At 28.0% G+C, this 17,673-nt stretch overlaps 1 protein-coding gene and 1 long non-coding RNA gene across 5 annotated transcripts in view; one reads left to right on the top strand and one right to left on the bottom strand.

Annotated features, from left to right (window-relative positions):
- The window catches only part of LOC132938231 (uncharacterized), a 320,472-nt gene that overhangs the window by 151,735 nt on the left and 151,064 nt on the right, over window positions 1-17,673 (top strand). The window lies entirely within an intron of this gene.
- Window positions 1,600-7,728, bottom strand: LOC132938727 (uncharacterized). Of its 4 annotated transcripts, XM_061005737.1 has the most exons (9): window positions 7,293-7,619; window positions 6,717-6,782; window positions 3,877-4,047; window positions 3,560-3,811; window positions 3,073-3,500; window positions 2,826-3,003; window positions 2,585-2,757; window positions 2,343-2,502; window positions 1,600-2,272 (listed from the first exon to the last, which is right to left on the bottom strand). In XM_061005737.1, the coding sequence occupies exons 3-9, from the start codon at window positions 4,040-4,042 to the stop codon at window positions 1,797-1,799; spliced, it is 1,833 nt and encodes a 610-aa protein (XP_060861720.1). In that variant the 5' UTR covers window positions 4,043-4,047; window positions 6,717-6,782; window positions 7,293-7,619; the 3' UTR covers window positions 1,600-1,796. The 4 variants fall into 4 exon arrangements, with proteins under 4 accessions (XP_060861720.1, XP_060861719.1, XP_060861718.1 ...); XM_061005736.1 differs by having other exon boundaries at window positions 6,717-7,619; XM_061005735.1 differs by lacking the exons at window positions 1,600-2,272; window positions 2,343-2,502; window positions 2,585-2,757; ... (1 more) ...; window positions 3,073-3,500; window positions 3,560-3,811 and adding an exon at window positions 7,657-7,728 and having other exon boundaries at window positions 4,043-6,782; window positions 7,293-7,538.

Here is a 17,673-nt window from a genome sequence, read left to right as displayed (position 1 = left end):
AGACTTTTGTAAAAAAAAACTCATTATCCCTGAAGTTCCTAGATTATTTTCCACGCTTTTCCACCCACGAATTACAAAAAATAAAAGATCACAAAACGCGTATTCGGTGACCGTATACACATCATTATACCGTGTACCATTTAAGCAGTGGTGTGGGGGTAGCAAGGGGGCATGATTTAAAGGAGTGCCAACTTTTTTTTTTATAATATTTTAAACTATACATAAATAAAATATATGAACTTGATTTAAGTTGTCCAAATTTAATGACTGCATATAAATTGTTTATTACCATGCCTGTTACCGTCGCTTCCGGGGAACGCTCTTTTAGTAAATTTAAATTAACTAAGACGTATTTACGATCAACCTTGTCGCAATAGAGATTAACCAATTCAGCAATATTGTCAATTGAGAATGAAATAACAAAAAACATCGTTTTTGATGACGTCATTGAAGATTTTGCTTCAAAAAAGTCCAGGAAAAGTTTAAAACTAAGTACCTATGGTATAATGAATTGCGGACATTCATCCCCCCCCTATATAAAGTACCTTATCAGTATAATTTTACTGGTTAATAAAATATAATGCACTATATTTTCAATAGTCTTTTATCACATTTATAAGTACCTATTAATTATTAGTTCATTTTTTCTGAGATGTATTTGTAATATTTAGAATCACTTATGGCTAAGCTTAAATAACTGATTTTTATTTGTGTAAATAGGTACCTAGATTTAATTTTATAATTTAATTAATAAGAGATTCTACTATATATTATGTTTGTAAAGATGTATATTTTATAAGTATTGTACCTTATATTTAATACAAAACTTAATTGTATGTTTATTTTTTTACCCAATTATGAATTATAAAACAAATAATTTGTGAACAGTTTCACTTATAATATTGATGGTAAAATGACTAATTAAAATAATTAAAATTTATACGGTTTATATTTATTATTTAAACCATTTAAACCTAAAATAAATCATTTATACTTAGGTATTAATACATAATAAAAATAATTGAAAATATATTGTAATGAAGAATGCCCAATATACGAGCCAACTCGCACTGAACGAAAAAACTAGGTTAAATTAATAATTCTATGAGTTGAATTAATAATAAAATTATTAAAATACGGTCAATAAAGACAATTATTAATAATAAAAATTTTATTTTATTAAACTCGCAGTCAATAAATAAAGTTATTGAATTAAAAAAGAAGTTATTAATTTAATAAATTTATTTTATATATTTGGGAAGGAATCTTATCAAAATAGTTTATTAAACTGATCATGTATTTATTCATTCTATTGTTAAAAACTATTAAATTAATCATACTTCTTTTTTAAAAATTTAAATATATTTATTGAATAAATAAATTGAATTTAATTGATTTATTAAAATAAAAATCCTATTTTATTTTAAATACCAATAATAATTTACTATTGGTTTTTAACCATTTTTTTAACCATTTATCAATATTTATCATTGAATTATAGTATGGAACATACTAGGAGTAAATAATATTAAAACCACATAAACGTAGTCAAATAACAGCTTAAGTATTTAAATAACAGTTTATACAACAAGTAGTTATTAAAACATTTTATTAACAGTAAAATAATATATTCATCCAACACATCAGTAAGATAAAATTTAAAAATGTATAAGTATTTTAACTTTATTTGTATAATTAATAATAATAAAAGATAATAATGATAACATTTGAGAACAAAAAAAAGTATAAAAATTACCCCAAATTGTTAACCAATAACCGGAAACTAATACATTTAATTAAGTATTGTTTTTTTTTTCGTAAGTTTTTAGTTGGGAAATTGTTTGGTTAACTTGTATACAAGGCTTATCATAAATAGTTTTAATCTTAAAATAGTATGTTTGAATAAATAACCAAAAGTTTGAAGATTCTAGCGGATATTCAATATTAAAAACATAGAAAATATTAAAGCATATTTCAATGGCTTTTACAATGGTATTTATAATATATTTAATGCCATCGAAGTACACCATTATTTGTTTAGGATCATTAATTTCACCAACTATCAACAAGCATGGTTGAATTTTTGTATTTTTTTTAGATAATAATTCCTCCAATTCTGCACTAGTTTTTCCCAATATGACAAAACTATTTTGAGAATCTCGAATTGAAAACTTCTTCAATGAAATTTTGCCATTTTCATCTCTTGTTGTCTTTTTAGATGTTGGAATAAACACCGAATGAAGAAGGAAGAATAGAACAGCATTTTTACAATCTAAAATCAAAAAAAATCTTTAATTATAATATAATATTCTTAAAAACAAACAATATATTGAATTATTTACTTTCAGTTAAGTGTGCAGTTTTTGACATTTCATCTAATTGTTTTTTTGAACTAGGGTCTTTTATTTTTTCTTTCAGTACAGTTAATACATTTGCCTGAGATTTTTCAAAGTTTTCAATAAAATTGCAGTTAGGATACATTTTTTTGAAATCAATATTAACCTAGAAAAATATATTTTAAGATACAAAATTAATGAAATACAAAAGTACAAGACAATGAAATTTGTTAATATAAATTTCTCACAAGTCTATATCCCATTGGTTCTTTAAAGTGCTTCCAATGAAGAAAAATATTTCCCTCCTCTTTAATATTTTTTAATCTATAATTAGTTGTTTTCAACCATATTGTTTCTATTTCAGGCCATGTAAGTACTTCATGATGCAATTGTGAAATATATATACTGACATCTTCAATTTCTGGAAATAATTAAGTTATAAACATGGAAAATGCATTTAAGACATATTTAAATTTGTTATATAAATACCTATCATTTTATCAAATGATGATGATGATCGGTTTGTAGGCAAATTTGTTTCTGTTGACTGATATATTTTCTTATCAACTAGACCATGGTTTTGTAGTTGTTTGATGGTATTGAAGTACTTAGAATAAATTTTCCCTTTAGGAGTTTTATTAATGGAATCTTTAATGAAGTATATGTCCTAAAATAAAATAAACTGTATAATATTGTTTCAAAGTTAGTCTTAGTTTATACTATTGAAAACTCTTACTTTTAATTCAGTGGGGAATTTAGCAACAATTGTGTCTCCTATAACATTTGCTAAAGTAATAGACATTGATATTTTTGCTTTTATAATATGATTTATGATAGCAGTTACAATTATTGATCTGCATGAATCATTTAAACAATTATGTTGATGGAAATAATCAATTACATAGGCACACTGATTATTTTCTTCAAATACAGTTTCAAGACAAAATGATGTTTTTGACTGAGGAATAGATAAAGGTAACGCTGACGTTATTGATGAATCAGATATATTGGTCAAAGTATTTATGTCCTTTTCCGAAAACGTATTTTGCCATAACTTAAGACTTTTTTCAAATTTAATTATTATGCCAAGTGGATAAAGCAATAAAAGTTTCTCTATATGATGTACTTGCATGTTCTTTAACGCTGCTATATCAATGTAATTATCTAAACAAATTATTTAATAAAAGTTAAAATGCATTTAAAATGACTATATAACAGTTTACCTATGCAAGTTTGATGCAGAAACACTAGATCCCATGACTCTAAGATAACTTTAACTTCATTATTTTCTATTGTTGGAAATAACATATCCATCTGTTGTTTCTGATCCATACTGATATTAACAAATAGTGGTTTTTGCCATAACTTAAGACTTGTTTCAAATTTTATTATTATGCCAAGTGGATAAGACAATAAAAGTTTTTCTACATGATGTACTTGCATGTTTTTTAACGCTGCCATATCAATATAATGATCTAAACAAATTATTAAATTATAGTTAAAATACATTTTTAAACTAGTAGGTATATTAATAATTTACTTATGCAAGTTTGATACAGAAACACTAGATCCCATGACTCTAAGAGGACTTTAACTTCATTATTTTCCAATGTTGGAGATAACATATCCATCGGTTGATTCTCATCTACACTGATATTATCAAATACATTTGAACAGTTGTCTGGTAACTGATATGATTGGCTCATTGTGACTTTAATTTAAATAGTGTAAAATATAAGACTTAAGAATACATTAATAAGATAAAAAATCAAATATCAAGAAAGTAATTAATAGGTAATTAAATTTAAAAATAAATGTATCTATTTAAGATACATGCAGTTATATCTAACTAAATACATATAATATGCATTTACATTAGAAATATTCTTTTAATCGAATCATTAATGATCCATCCAAAACTGTATTAATGTTTATTGGTGGACCATTAAAATCCTCTATTGGCATAGCTGTAGTAAGAATTTCAGATTTATTTTTGTCGATCTTATATGATTTCAAATGTTCAACATAGCAATCAACTCTAATTTGTTTAAGAATTAATATGATTTCATTTGTTGTGTTTACTAGAATAATTTCTAAAATTTCATAAAAACTAAGTTCATATGTAAATTTTGTTACATAATATCCAATTCTATACACTGTACCTTTAAATTTCAATTGTGAGTAACAGTCATATATTTTAAATGTATCCCCTAATCTGCCAGCTAGTATCTCATGGTAACTACAGTCAATTTTATGTTTATTAGCTTTAATAACATCATCATCTTTTGTCCCGTTTAATAAAAAATCTGCAAATTTTAACTGGCATTTTTTTGCTAATGATAGGGTTATATTTTTTCTTGATGTTATAGCACGGGCATACATTTTCAGTTCTCTGTGTTTCGATTCATATTTGAAACACCAAAAATGCCTAGGTGGTCCAGATTTTTGAATTATTGAAGGATAATGAGTTAAGAAGTGGTGTTTAGGTTTTAATGTGTCTTTAAATAATGTAACATAATCTAAATTATGTTTTTTTATGAGTCGTTTAAGGCAAGCTATTAAATCTTGTGTCAGCTTATGTGACATTAATATGTCAATAATCTCCAGAAAGTTTAAAAAAAATAGCCAAGTATCATCGTTATTAGGTATTAAATCACCTATCATTAAGGGTAAAAAATGAATAAAACACATCATTTCTCTAGCCGACATTTTTAAATGAAAATTTAATAAATGGTGTTTTTCAATGGTATGAGAGTTATTACCTATTTCTATGGCACCATAATTAAAATATTGTTTCCTATTATTTAGTGTTTCCAAGGAAATGATTTTAACATCTGAAATGTAATATTTAAGTATGTGGCATACATTGTAGTGACAAACACCTTCAAAAAGATCATGCATAACATCAATACAGTAATTTGTTGTAACGTGGAAAGAATCGATTTGATTCAAAATACATTCTTTGTATATACCTGTTACCTTAAAGTCATTTATTTCAACATCTGTTTGATAATTATGAACATCTCTAAGCATTGATTCATCTTCTACAGCCAAATGTTTGGTCAATGATTTGTTTACTTTGCAAAATCGACAGTAAAAATTAGCAGAAAATGACTTACTAAAATCACATATACAATTTAGACCCAAGTTATCTCCAATAACTAATCCCAAAATAAAATGCACGTTTTTTTTACCACACGATGTGTTTATAGAAATCCCATCTCTTTCTAAGCTATTCAATTCATCAACTAAATTCTTAAAACATAAATCATTTCCAAAATGTTTTAAATCTTTTGCTTTAATTAAAGCAGCTAAAAATATTTCTGAAATTTTTGAGTTGTTTTTACTCAGAGGAAAACTATAATATACAGCAGATATAGATTGAAAATTTGCATTTGAACCTAAGGGATTGTTGATTTCAAAGTCATCAATATATATGAAATAAGGAAGAACTATTTTATTTTGATATAATTTTACTTTATCTTTCCATAAAGACCCTTGAATGAAATTAGATAAAAAACTATCATCTGAGATATTTAAATTATCATATAATTGTAATGTTTGAATAAGTAAATCATTTTTTTCATAATATTTTTGAAACTGGAATTTTAATGGAAATAAAATTCCCTTTGTATTTATTTCATCATACTCATTTTCACCAGCATGAGACACAAAATTGATTTCATTATTTATTGTGAATTGCACAATATCTGCAGTTAATTCCTTGTTAGACAACCACTTGTTCAACTTATATTCACTACCACAATATTTAAAAAGTGAAGAAATTTCAGATATAATCATATTTGTGGTTGATATTAATAAAGGATCATTAATCTTATCTAGTAAAGTACCTTTGAGCAATAATATAATTGAATTTAATATTTTATCAGAAATTTCACATTGAATATTTAAAATATCTTTTCTAGAAAAGTTATTATTATTATGTAATTGAAGACTAAATTTAACAGCTGACACATTTAGAAAATCTAAAGCTTCTTTTAAATTAAAATGATTAGTATTCAACAATGGTGAAGTGATACTACTATTATTTAACATATTCATATTTGTATCAATTAATGGTGCACAAGAAGTATTAATATGACTTGGGTTTATCATGGTATTTGTCGAGGTATTTGTATTAAAATCACTATTAACTTCAGTAAGTTTAGAACTATTATTGTGTATCCTAAGTATATGCCTTCTAAGACCATTCAAATTTTGAAATGTTTGAGAACAGTTGCTCTCAGAACACTCATATGAGCTTAAAGGATCAAGAAAATGCATAAATTTATAGTGAAAAGCCAATGCCGAAAATGTATCTACACTAATTTTACAAATAAAACAAATCATAATTCTAAGTCAAAAGTTATTACTTATTACCTTTATTATGGTTTTATCTATTTAAAGCTGTATTCAATTTACAATATTTTTAAAAGCACAATGCACCTGTAAAATGGTAAAATTACTTTAGTATATTAAATAAGTTATATTATAGCCTATAGGGCATGAAACTAGTTGCATTTCCATATTTTTTTTGTTTATTGGATTTGCTGTTATAGCGATTTAAATCCAGTCCATAACCTTATAATGTACACATTTTGTAACATTACATGCATAATTGCATGTTGGTATATATATTTACTAAATTTATAAAGCATTAAGTTCCAAGCCGTAGACTAAGGGCTGTATTCATAGTTGGAGAAATAGTATTGCTTAAGCTATATACTTATAACTAAAATGAGATTCATAAACGAGATTGAGGGTTTGGCTTAAGAAAGGAAAAAGTATAAGGTAGGTACTTAAATTAAGGTTAGTCGAGACCTACCTTAAGCATTGCTTAAGTTATCATCACAATTTTTTTATTTTTTAAATTAAGAAAACTAGCTTAAGCAATACTTATTTTTAAGCATCAAATATGAATACAGCTCTAACAATATTTAAAAAATCATTACTTACCACAACACGCCAGTCAACAGGACAGGACTAAGTAAGAACTAACTATACCTATAGTTAGTTCTGTAGTAGCTGACAGCTGTATAGTAACTATTAACTAATAACTGTAACTTGTAAATTGGAAACTGACAAACTGTATATAGGTAGTAACTGTAAGAAGACAACTCGTAAGTTGCAAACTGTATAAGTAGGTAGTACCTTACGAGTAACGGCCAACTGTAACTAAGATATTGTAACACCAACGACCGACTGCAGAAGACATCAAAACAATACAGTAATAAACGATAGTAGGTATGATAATATGACGATATTTGGATCAATAAATAATATTTATACATTTTACTATACTATTTATTATTTTACCTACTTACTAAGGAAAACCCAACGGGCAACGGGTATAAATAATAATAAAACTGGCATCATTGCCATAGGTTGGGTTTTTTTTCTAAAAATCTATTTTCATTATAAACTTATAGCTCGATAAAATTATTTTCTTGAATTTAAAATAAATATTATTAATTTTACAAACTCAAATTATTTAATTAAATACAATTTTACTTGAACTAATAAAAACAAAAAATTATTTTATTATATTTATACAAATAAGTAACAGTATAGGTTTTATTGAATTAATTAATCATTGTTGATTTAATAAATTCAAAATACTTGATTCCATAAAATTTTAATTAATTTAATCAAAATATCATTGAATGAATAATAATTTGATTGAAATTATGAAAAATCATTGATTGATAATTAATAAAATATATTTGTTGATTTGTATAGTATTTTTTCGTTCAGTGCGCGCACTCCTCAACCTCCCTCCCAACATCAAAGAAGCCCTCAGTGGAGAATCTACTCAAAAAACCATCCAATTCATCACCAAAGGCAAACTTATTAATAAAATATAAATTAAGCCCATTTATAATTGTAATTTTACTTAAATAACCTTTAATCAAATATGTTAATTCAACCTATAACTACTGTAATCTAATCTAATAATGTTATTCTTTTTATTTTTATTTTATTTTATTTTGTCACTGTCGGCTAATAACCAGCTGTTGAAGCCTGTAAACCTTTAAATTAAATACTGTACTGAAGTATCAGTAGGGGGAGACAATATTAGGATTTATATATTTTATAAGAATTTATTAATATTAAGAATTTATGAATATTAAGATTTTCCTAATATTAAGAATTTATTAATATTAAGATTTTCCTAATATTAGGAAAATCTTAATATTGGGAAAATCCTAATATTAGGAAAATGTTAATATTAGGAAAATCCTAATAGGAAAATATTAATATTAGGAAATTCCTAAATTCCTAATATTAAGATTTTATTAAAAACTAGCTCTCCGAGCGTCGATGGGGGAGACCCCCAAACCCTCCGGGTTTGGTGAGGAGTGATGTCGGTGTCGGAAGCCGCAGTGGATAGCGGGCAATTTGCGACGGCCTGGTCACGTCGTCACTTCGTCAGGTATGTAATACGACTGCGTCGAATCGCGGACAGCGTTCATTACTGTCGCCGAAAACGCAAAATTAAGTAATAAATTACGTGAAAAAAAATTCAAAACATTTCGGGCTTTTATGCAAATCATATAGCCACCGTCTTTTTAGGGTGTCTAGCAGGTCAGTCACCTCAGTGGTGCGGGTAGGCAATCCGACTTCGTCGACTATACGAAAACGATTTCCTCCACTTTACAGCTGTTGGTAAACTTTATTTATTCGAGAAAAATCCTGGTCACTGAAGATAATGTTAGTAATTAGCAGGGCTTGAAACCGATTGAAAAAATTTCGATTTCGGTTTCGATTTTGGATACTGGTTTCTAATTTTTTCGATTTCGGTTTCAATTTTTCAATACCGGTATTACGAAATTTCGGTTTCGGTTTCGATTTTGGATACCGGTTTCTAAATTTTTCTATTTCGGTTTCAATTTTTCAATACCGGTATTAGAAAATTTCGGTTTCGGTTTCAATTTTTCAATATCGATATTAGGAAATTTTAGTTTTGATTTCGGTTTTGTATGCTGGTTTCTACATTTTTAAAAACGGATTTAAAGTAGACTTTAAGTTATAATTATAAATAGTTTTATTATACTTAAATAGTTAAATACTTATTATGATTTTTTAATTTTTGATAAAAATAAGAGCAATATTTCAATAGGAGTGATTTTGTAATTTTATTCTACAAATTACAAGCTTTAAGGAACCTAGAACAAAATTATTTCAATAGTTTAAAGTATTTAAACTTTAAAGATAGTACCTACATTTATCACTAGACTATAAGTATAAAAGTAAACCGATAAGGAACTACACTATAATGAACGACAAACTCGCAGACTGCACTACTGCAAACACAGTACGAAAATTTCAAAATATTCTATATCGAAATATATACACTATACAGTGTAGGGGCACTAGGGAAAAATTAAAAATACAGTTATTTATAATAACTAAATAATTCTTAAACAATATTATATATTTTAAATTTATTTTTATATTAGTGTTATTATTATTGTCTCTGCTCCCACGGCCTATAGACTGCAGTAGCGGTGATGGTCGTACGATCACTCACACAAATTAAAACCCGTGTTATTTTCAGTTTTTCCTGGTATTGTACCTCTATAAATAATTGGTTCTAGCAGTAATTATTATATGATTTTCTTATTATTTATATTTTATAGTTTGATTATAATAGTATTATACTATCCAGTATTTAATAGCTTAATACTATTAAATAACAATCTAATAAATTAATAGACCCATATACGGGCCGTCATCTGTCAAATGTGCTGCCCAATAAATAATTAATAACTATTATTAATATTATTTATTATTCATTACTATTATAATAAAAGTATAAAACAACTATAATAATTTTTCAAATAATGAAATAGTTATCAAAATTTTAATCATAATCCTATGAGTGTATCAATGCAATTTACGTATTTACGTACATTTTAAAATAATTTACGTTAATTCAAAAAAAAGCATTATTTAAAATATTAAAATTAAAAAAATTGAGTTATAAGTTATAACAACAGTTTCCAATTTTTTCCGATTTCGGTTTTGAATTTAATACCAGTATCCAATTTTTTGCGGTTTCGGTTTTAAATTATAATACCGGTATCAAATTTTTTCCGATTTCGGTTTTGACTTTAATACCGGTATCCAATTTTTTTCGGTTTCGGTTTTAGATTATAATACCGGTATCCAATTTTTTTCGGTTTCGTTTTCGATTTTGATTTCGGTTTCGATTTTTTAACGGTTTATACCGATTTCTGAAACCGGTTTTGAAATCGGTTTCAAGCCCTGGTAATTAGTAATAGTTAAAATTAGTTATATACAAAAAAAAATATTTATATTTTATAACGTTTATTTCTCTAGGTTTTGTTACCACCTGCAAATCTCTTGCAATTAAAAGAAATAAAAGAGGTGTGTTGTGATTTTTTACTGTCACAACTGGGCCCGACAAATTGTGTTTGCATGTACGTAATAGTTGATATTTGTAGCTTAACGAAATTGTTAACAAATTTATATATTTAAGAGCACTTTTCGTAAAAAAATATTATTTTTTAATATGAATTTATAAGGACATGTTATTTATTGTTGTTATAATTTGATTCATAGAGAAGTTATTAATGGTGAAGAATTCGTCAATAGGGCAATTAAGAAAGCGAAAAAAATGTGGAAAAGAGATGAAAAAGGTATTGGAAATGGTTATGGAAAAGGTGATAAAAAAGGAAAATAGGTAATGGAAACTGGAAAAAAGATAGTTGAAATGGTGACGGAAAGTGGAAAAGGGTGAAAAAGATGGGGAAAGGTGATTGGAAAACGGCTGATAAAAGTGGAAAAAAGTGATGAACTGGAAATAGGGTGATGTAAAATGGGTGATTTAAAGTTACTAAAAGGTGATGAACTGGAAAAAGGCTGATGTAAAATGGGAAAAGTGATAAAACTGGAAAAAAGGGGATTGAAAAAAGGTGATGAACTGGAAAAAGGGTGATGTCAACTGTTATAAATCTGGGAAAAGGTGTTGGAAAATAGGTGACGAACTGGTAAAAAGGTGATGGAGCAGGTGATAAAACTGGGGAAAGGTGATTGAAAAAAGGTGATGAACTGGAAAAAGGGTGATGGAAAAAAGGTGAAGAACTGGAAAAAGGGTGATGGAAACTGGAAAAAAGGTGATTGAAAATTACAAAAAAAGGTGATGAACTGGAAAAATGGTGATGGTAACCGTGATAAATCTGGAAAAAGGTGATGGAAACTGGAAAAAAGGTGATTGAAAATTACAAAAAAGGTGATGAACTGGAAAAAAGGTGATGGAAAAAAGGTGAAGAACTGGAAAAAGGGTGATGGAAACTGGAAAAAAGGTGATTGAAAATTACAAAAAAAGGTGATGAACTGGAAAAATGGTGATGGTAACCGTGATAAATCAGGAAAAAGGTGAAGGAAACTGGGAAAAAGGTGATTGAAAATTACAAAAAAAGGTGATGAACTGGAAAAAGGGTGATGGAAACCGTGATAAATCTGGAAAAAGGTGATGAACTGGAAAAAGGGTGATGGAAACCGTGATAAATCTGGGAAAAGGTGATGGACAATAGGTGACGAACTGAAAAAAAGGTGATTGAGCAGGTGATAAAACTGGGGAAAGGTGATTGAAAAAAGGTGATGAACTGGAAAAAGGGTGATGGAAAAAGGGCGAAGAACTGGAAAAAGAGTGATGGAAACTGGAAAAAAGGTGATGAACTGGAAAAAGGGTGAAGGAAACTGGGAAAAAGGTGATTGAAAATTACAAAAAAAGTGATGAACTGGAAAAAGGGTGATGGAAACCGTGATAAATCTGGAAAAAGGTGATGGAAACTGGAAAAAGGTGATGAACTGGAAAAAGGAGATGTCAACTGTTATAAATCTGGGAAAAGGTGATGGACAATAGGTGACGAACTGAAAAAAAGGTGATTGAGCAGGTGATAAAACTGGGGAAAGGTGATTGAAAAAAGGTGATGAACTGGAAAAAGGGTGATGGAAAAAGGGCGAAGAACTGGAAAAAGAGTGATGGAAACTGGAAAAAAGGTGATTGAAAATTACAAAAAAAGGTGATGAACTGGAAAAAGGGTGATGGAAACCGTGATAAATCTGGAAAAAGGTGATGGAAACTGGAAAAAGGTGATGAACTGGAAAAAGGGTGATGGAAAAGGTGATAAAAATGGAAAAAGGTGATAAAAATGGAAAATAGGAAAAAAAGTTATGGAAATGGTGATGGTGATGAAAGTTGTGATGGTAATGGAAATTGTAATGGTAATTATTCTTTCATGAAACTGTTTTCGTATAGTAGTCTGGTTGTTGCATAGATGCCAGCCTGAATTACCTTTGTCGTGAATCGTGATGACGAGATCATTGAATGCGGAGCGTTACAAAAAATAGTATGTGTGATTTGTGTGGGAAGGCAATTTCCTCCCTTGCCACATAATATACTATTTAAATGACAAACCAATGAGTGATTACTTACAGCTGGTCACAATATTTCATTACAATTTTGATGATGTTGCCTATGGTTAAGAAACTTTATACATTATTCATTAGACGTTGAAGATGAATATACACTGTCCAGCGAGAGAACGTGCCGATTCTGCGCATCCCCCGCGTCACCTCGCTATCAAAACCGGTTCCCACATGGCAGGGTGTTGCGTGGGGGAACCAGTTTTGGTAGGTGCGCAGCGCGTTCTCTCGCTGGACAGACTATATGTAATATACTAATCGACAATTTTCTTATCGATTTTCCTGGTTCATACCGCATTGTGATAGGTACCTACGAAATTAATTCGGTAACAATTCTAAAATTCAATAATTTTTTTTTTTTATTTTAATGTTATTCGATGTGATATAAAAAAATCTGCCTCCAAAGGGGAAATTAAGTGGTTGTAAGTATACAACAGTTGCACAAATACATAAACATATTCATTTTATCTGTTTCATCTGTGGGGGTGGTAAACTTGGCCCCCTCATTATGTTTTTTGATTTCTAAGTATTCAGGTGATTTACAAATTTGGGGAATATATTTACAATTATTTATAATGGATTTACAATTGTTTACAATTTGTCCGGAGTCGATAGGTGAAAGTGGGGGGGCCAGCTTCATGTACGTGATATTACGATGTCCGCCATAATCCGTTGTCACTGGTTATGATTAGCTGGTGGCTATAGTAGTGTTATATTATTCGATAAATAATTGCTTTTTGGAAAAAAAAAAAACAATCATGCAAAAAAAAGAATATTGGGTAAATAATACCATTGGTGATTGGTTACAGGTAAATGGTAAACATAATTTGTAATACGTAGTTTATTAGTTCAAAATATTTATACCAGGGAACCAATTTGCAATTATAAGTTGAATATTACCTATTTTTTTGCATAGTTTTGGCAAGCAACTTGACTTGCTAATTCTGAAAACCAACTTGCTATTACTTGCTAATTATTCGCTATTTTTGGGCATACTTTTGATATGTATTGGTTAACGTTGTTCCATGCAATATTATATAAACTAAAAAAGTGTTCAATTACTTTTGGTTTTAAATTTTCCTGCAGAGTGAAATACAGTAATTATTTGAACGGATTACTGAAATTTCGTATATACTGTATTTTATTTAAGTGTTGTATAATGTTTTAAATTCGTATTATGATTGTTACGTGCAATATTGAATATAACACATTTATATCTACTGTACGATTGTTAAAAATAATTGTTTTCGTATGCTATTTTTTTTTGTGTGCTCCTTTTAACCCCTAACTGCTCAATTATTGAAAATTTAAATATAAAAACGTACCATGACAGATGAAAGTAAAAACAATATTGTTGTTTTGACACTTGAAGTGTATGAAAGAAAAATACAGTAAACAAACTCGGAAAGTACGTTCATTATAGACGTATATTACAAAGAGAAATCAATACAGGAGATAAAAGTTTTTCAAACTTAAGTCATTAAATTATTTCCATATTTTATTTAACGTTTATATACATATATATATATTACTTGTATGTACATTTATATATTACATATATTATATTATTGTGAGTAAAGATATAAGATAATGCACGTAACAGTCAATAATTATCTCGATAACGTCGCTCACGAGGGAATACAAATCATCAAGACTTTATCGGTATATACAAATTTTACATGTAGTCCGAACTTGTAGTGGCGTATTTAGGGGACATAGGGTAGAAATTACTCAGTGGCTCGAAATTCCTAGGGACGCCAACGCTAGAGGTAAACAATTTTTCAAATAATTAATGATATTTCTACAATTTAAAATTATTCATACCATAATTATTGCATTTTTTATAATATATTTTGATTTATTGAGAAATTCAATACTTGTAGTGATAACCGTATCTTAATCAAACTAACAATTCCATTTGTACACCACGTTTTTAGACTATGTCTCTGGCACGGTTATTGATATCATAATATATGTAAGTACATTTTTTACCTTTGACCCCCCCCCCCCCCCCCAAGTACCAACTAGATTCACTATCCTATCAGAAAAGATACTGATGAAGAAAATCTAAGCATTTTTACTGTCCTAAAAGGTGATGACAGACACAAAAATTAAAAAATTAAAAAAAAACACACATCATTGTAAAATCAATAAATTCAATGCTCCGCTAAGAGTCTAAAATTGTTAAGGCAAATTTAAAACATGTAGATTATTTATAAAATATTAATATATTTTATTTTAAAAAAATACTGAATGTACGTTAAAAACGTAAATTACCAAGTTACAACAAACATTCAATCAAAATTGTACTATTGTATATTTTATAGATTACTATTAATCGTAAGTTGGTAACGATCTGCTGTTCATTAGGTGTCCAGAGACTTTAAATATATAATAAATAATATTAGGCAAATATATTTTAGGGCAAGAGATGCTGTAGCATCCCAGCATCCCAACCAGTCCACGCCTGGGCACCGCCACCACCACCCCCAAAAATTAACGGAGCCACGGCTCAAAAAAAAAACCGCCTCGCCACGCCACTGAAGTACGTTGTACAATGTACTTGATTAAACAAATTCAAAAATCTATTACAAATATTATGTAGGTATCTTATTTATATTTTACTTCATACCTGCAGGTACTGACTAAATTCAATTTTTACTAAATCATGAGCTAGTAAATTACCTGTGTTTTATTATTATGTTAATAAGTTCACAATTGATTCATTAAAATATGTTTAGTGCATGCTTAGCTATTTTGCACAGGTTCCATACCTATCATAACAATATAAATAAGTGATATCTTATTACATTAATATTTCATATTACTACAGTTTTTAGATTGTGAGCGAAGCGATGAATGTGTTGATTTTACAATGATGTGTGTGTTTTTTTTTTATTTTATTGTTTTTTTTTTTGTGTCTGTCAACACCTTTTAGGACAGTAAAAGTGCTTGTATTTTCTTCAACGGTAACTCTGATAGGAAAATGAATCTAGTTGGTACTTTGGGGGGGTCAAAAGTAAAAATTTCCAAGTAGTTTTCAAAAGCGCCGTGAAAAACAAAAAAAAAATTAAGAAAAACGTGAATTTTTACGCAAAATCTGTTTTCGAGACAATCGATTTTGGTTTTTGGTGCAACTCTAAAATAAATGACCGTAGGTACATGAAATGTTGACTGAATGTTTATAATAACATTTTCTATACACCATAACAATTTCCAAATATTTTGACTTGTTTTGAGCTGTTTACGGTCATTTTCAGTTTCCATTTTATTTAGTTTTTTTTTCTATAAATGTCAATACAATTTTATTTGTTGTTAATCCATAGTCACAATTTTTTTTTATAAGCATTTAAAATTCAAATATTGACAAAATAAGGTAAAAATGACGAAAATTTGCAAATTATTTTGAGTTAGAAATTTATAAAAATTTTCTTTTTAAATCTAAGTTTTAGAAATGTAATACAAGTTTTTTTATAAATTTGTCTACTTTTATCAAAAAAAATATGTTTACAAGAAAGTCAAATTAAATTTTTATAAGCGTTTGAAATTCATATTTTTACAACATTTGATATTCACTCGATTTATCATGTAACGATTTTCTTATTTTGTTATAATTAAAAAACGAGTGACTGTAGATACTTGAAAATTACACTGAATGTTTATATTAGCATTTCCTATACACGATAAAATTTTGAAAATAATTTGACTCTTTTTGAGCTGTTACGGACATTGTCAGTTTTCAATAATCTTAGTTTTTTTTTGTATAAATATCAATAAAATTTTATTTGTTGGGTAAAAAAGCGTGAAAATTTAATTCAAGGCTCCTGATATAATGTTACAATATCAGTTGAAAAATATTAAAAATACATAGGCACAATTTTTTTTTTATAAGCATTTAAAGTTCGATATAGGTATTACATTATTTAATATTTAACCACATAATCGAGCCCAATAAATATTGCTCAATAAATGTAGACAATAAAAGCAATAGCTGTGTATATCAATTTGTTATTTACCTTTAAACTAACTGTTTATTAATTTGATTTTATGCTCTTTACTATGTAGTAGGTACATAGTATATTGCAGTTTTTAGGTAAGTCAGATCTGGTAATCATAAATTTAAAGTTAAATTGTATAATGATATGGCTATACTATTTTATATTACTTATGTAGGGATTGTATATTTAATCATGGGTATAAAATCAAATTAATAAATAGATAATTAAAAGGCAAATAACAAATAATTGATATGCACAGCTATTGCTTTTATTGTCTACATTTATTGGGTTAGATATTAAATATATAATACCTTTATTACGTAGTAGGTACTTGATATATTACAGTTTTTAGGTGAGTCAAATTTGGTAAACAAAAATTTAGTGTAGCATAAAAAATATACCTACCCGTAGTATAGTCATACACTCTGCGTTGAAGTATTCAAACGTTTGTCACATCCATCGTGGAGCTAGGATATTATTATATAATTTAACTAACCAAACCACCGTATCAACTCTTAACGTTTAGACATTTATTTATTAAGTATGCATGTACCTACAGTACCTTCTGTGGCTATATCGTGTATCAAATATATAAATACCGATAGGAGTAGCTCACGGCGTCACCGAGACCGAGTAGGCAAAAGTCTGTAAAATATAAAATCGAACTCTTCGAAGTACGAAGTACGACCGCAGGCGGTCAATAAATTTAGCGGGGAACGCGAATAAGTCATCAACGGGGAGGTCCGACGTCTCGAATTTTGAAAAAAAAAACCGTAAAATGTTCATTAAATACGAAAATATTTTGATAAGGCGGAAGTGATAGCAAAAGGTAAATAACAACAAAAAAAAACGCGAAAAAAAAATTCGATATTTACACGGCCGCC

Source organism: Metopolophium dirhodum, chromosome 2 (genome assembly GCF_019925205.1).
Source record: "Metopolophium dirhodum isolate CAU chromosome 2, ASM1992520v1, whole genome shotgun sequence".
In the NCBI taxonomy this organism is placed as follows: Eukaryota; Metazoa; Arthropoda; class Insecta; order Hemiptera; family Aphididae; genus Metopolophium; species Metopolophium dirhodum.
Note: the sequence above shows the minus strand (reverse complement) of the source record. Positions and strands in the feature narration are given on the sequence as shown.

Coding starts and splice junctions, on each gene's coding strand:
- LOC132938727 (XM_061005735.1), bottom strand. CDS start 6,686: ATGATTTGTTTTATTTGTAAAATTAGTGTAGATACATTTTCGGCATTG.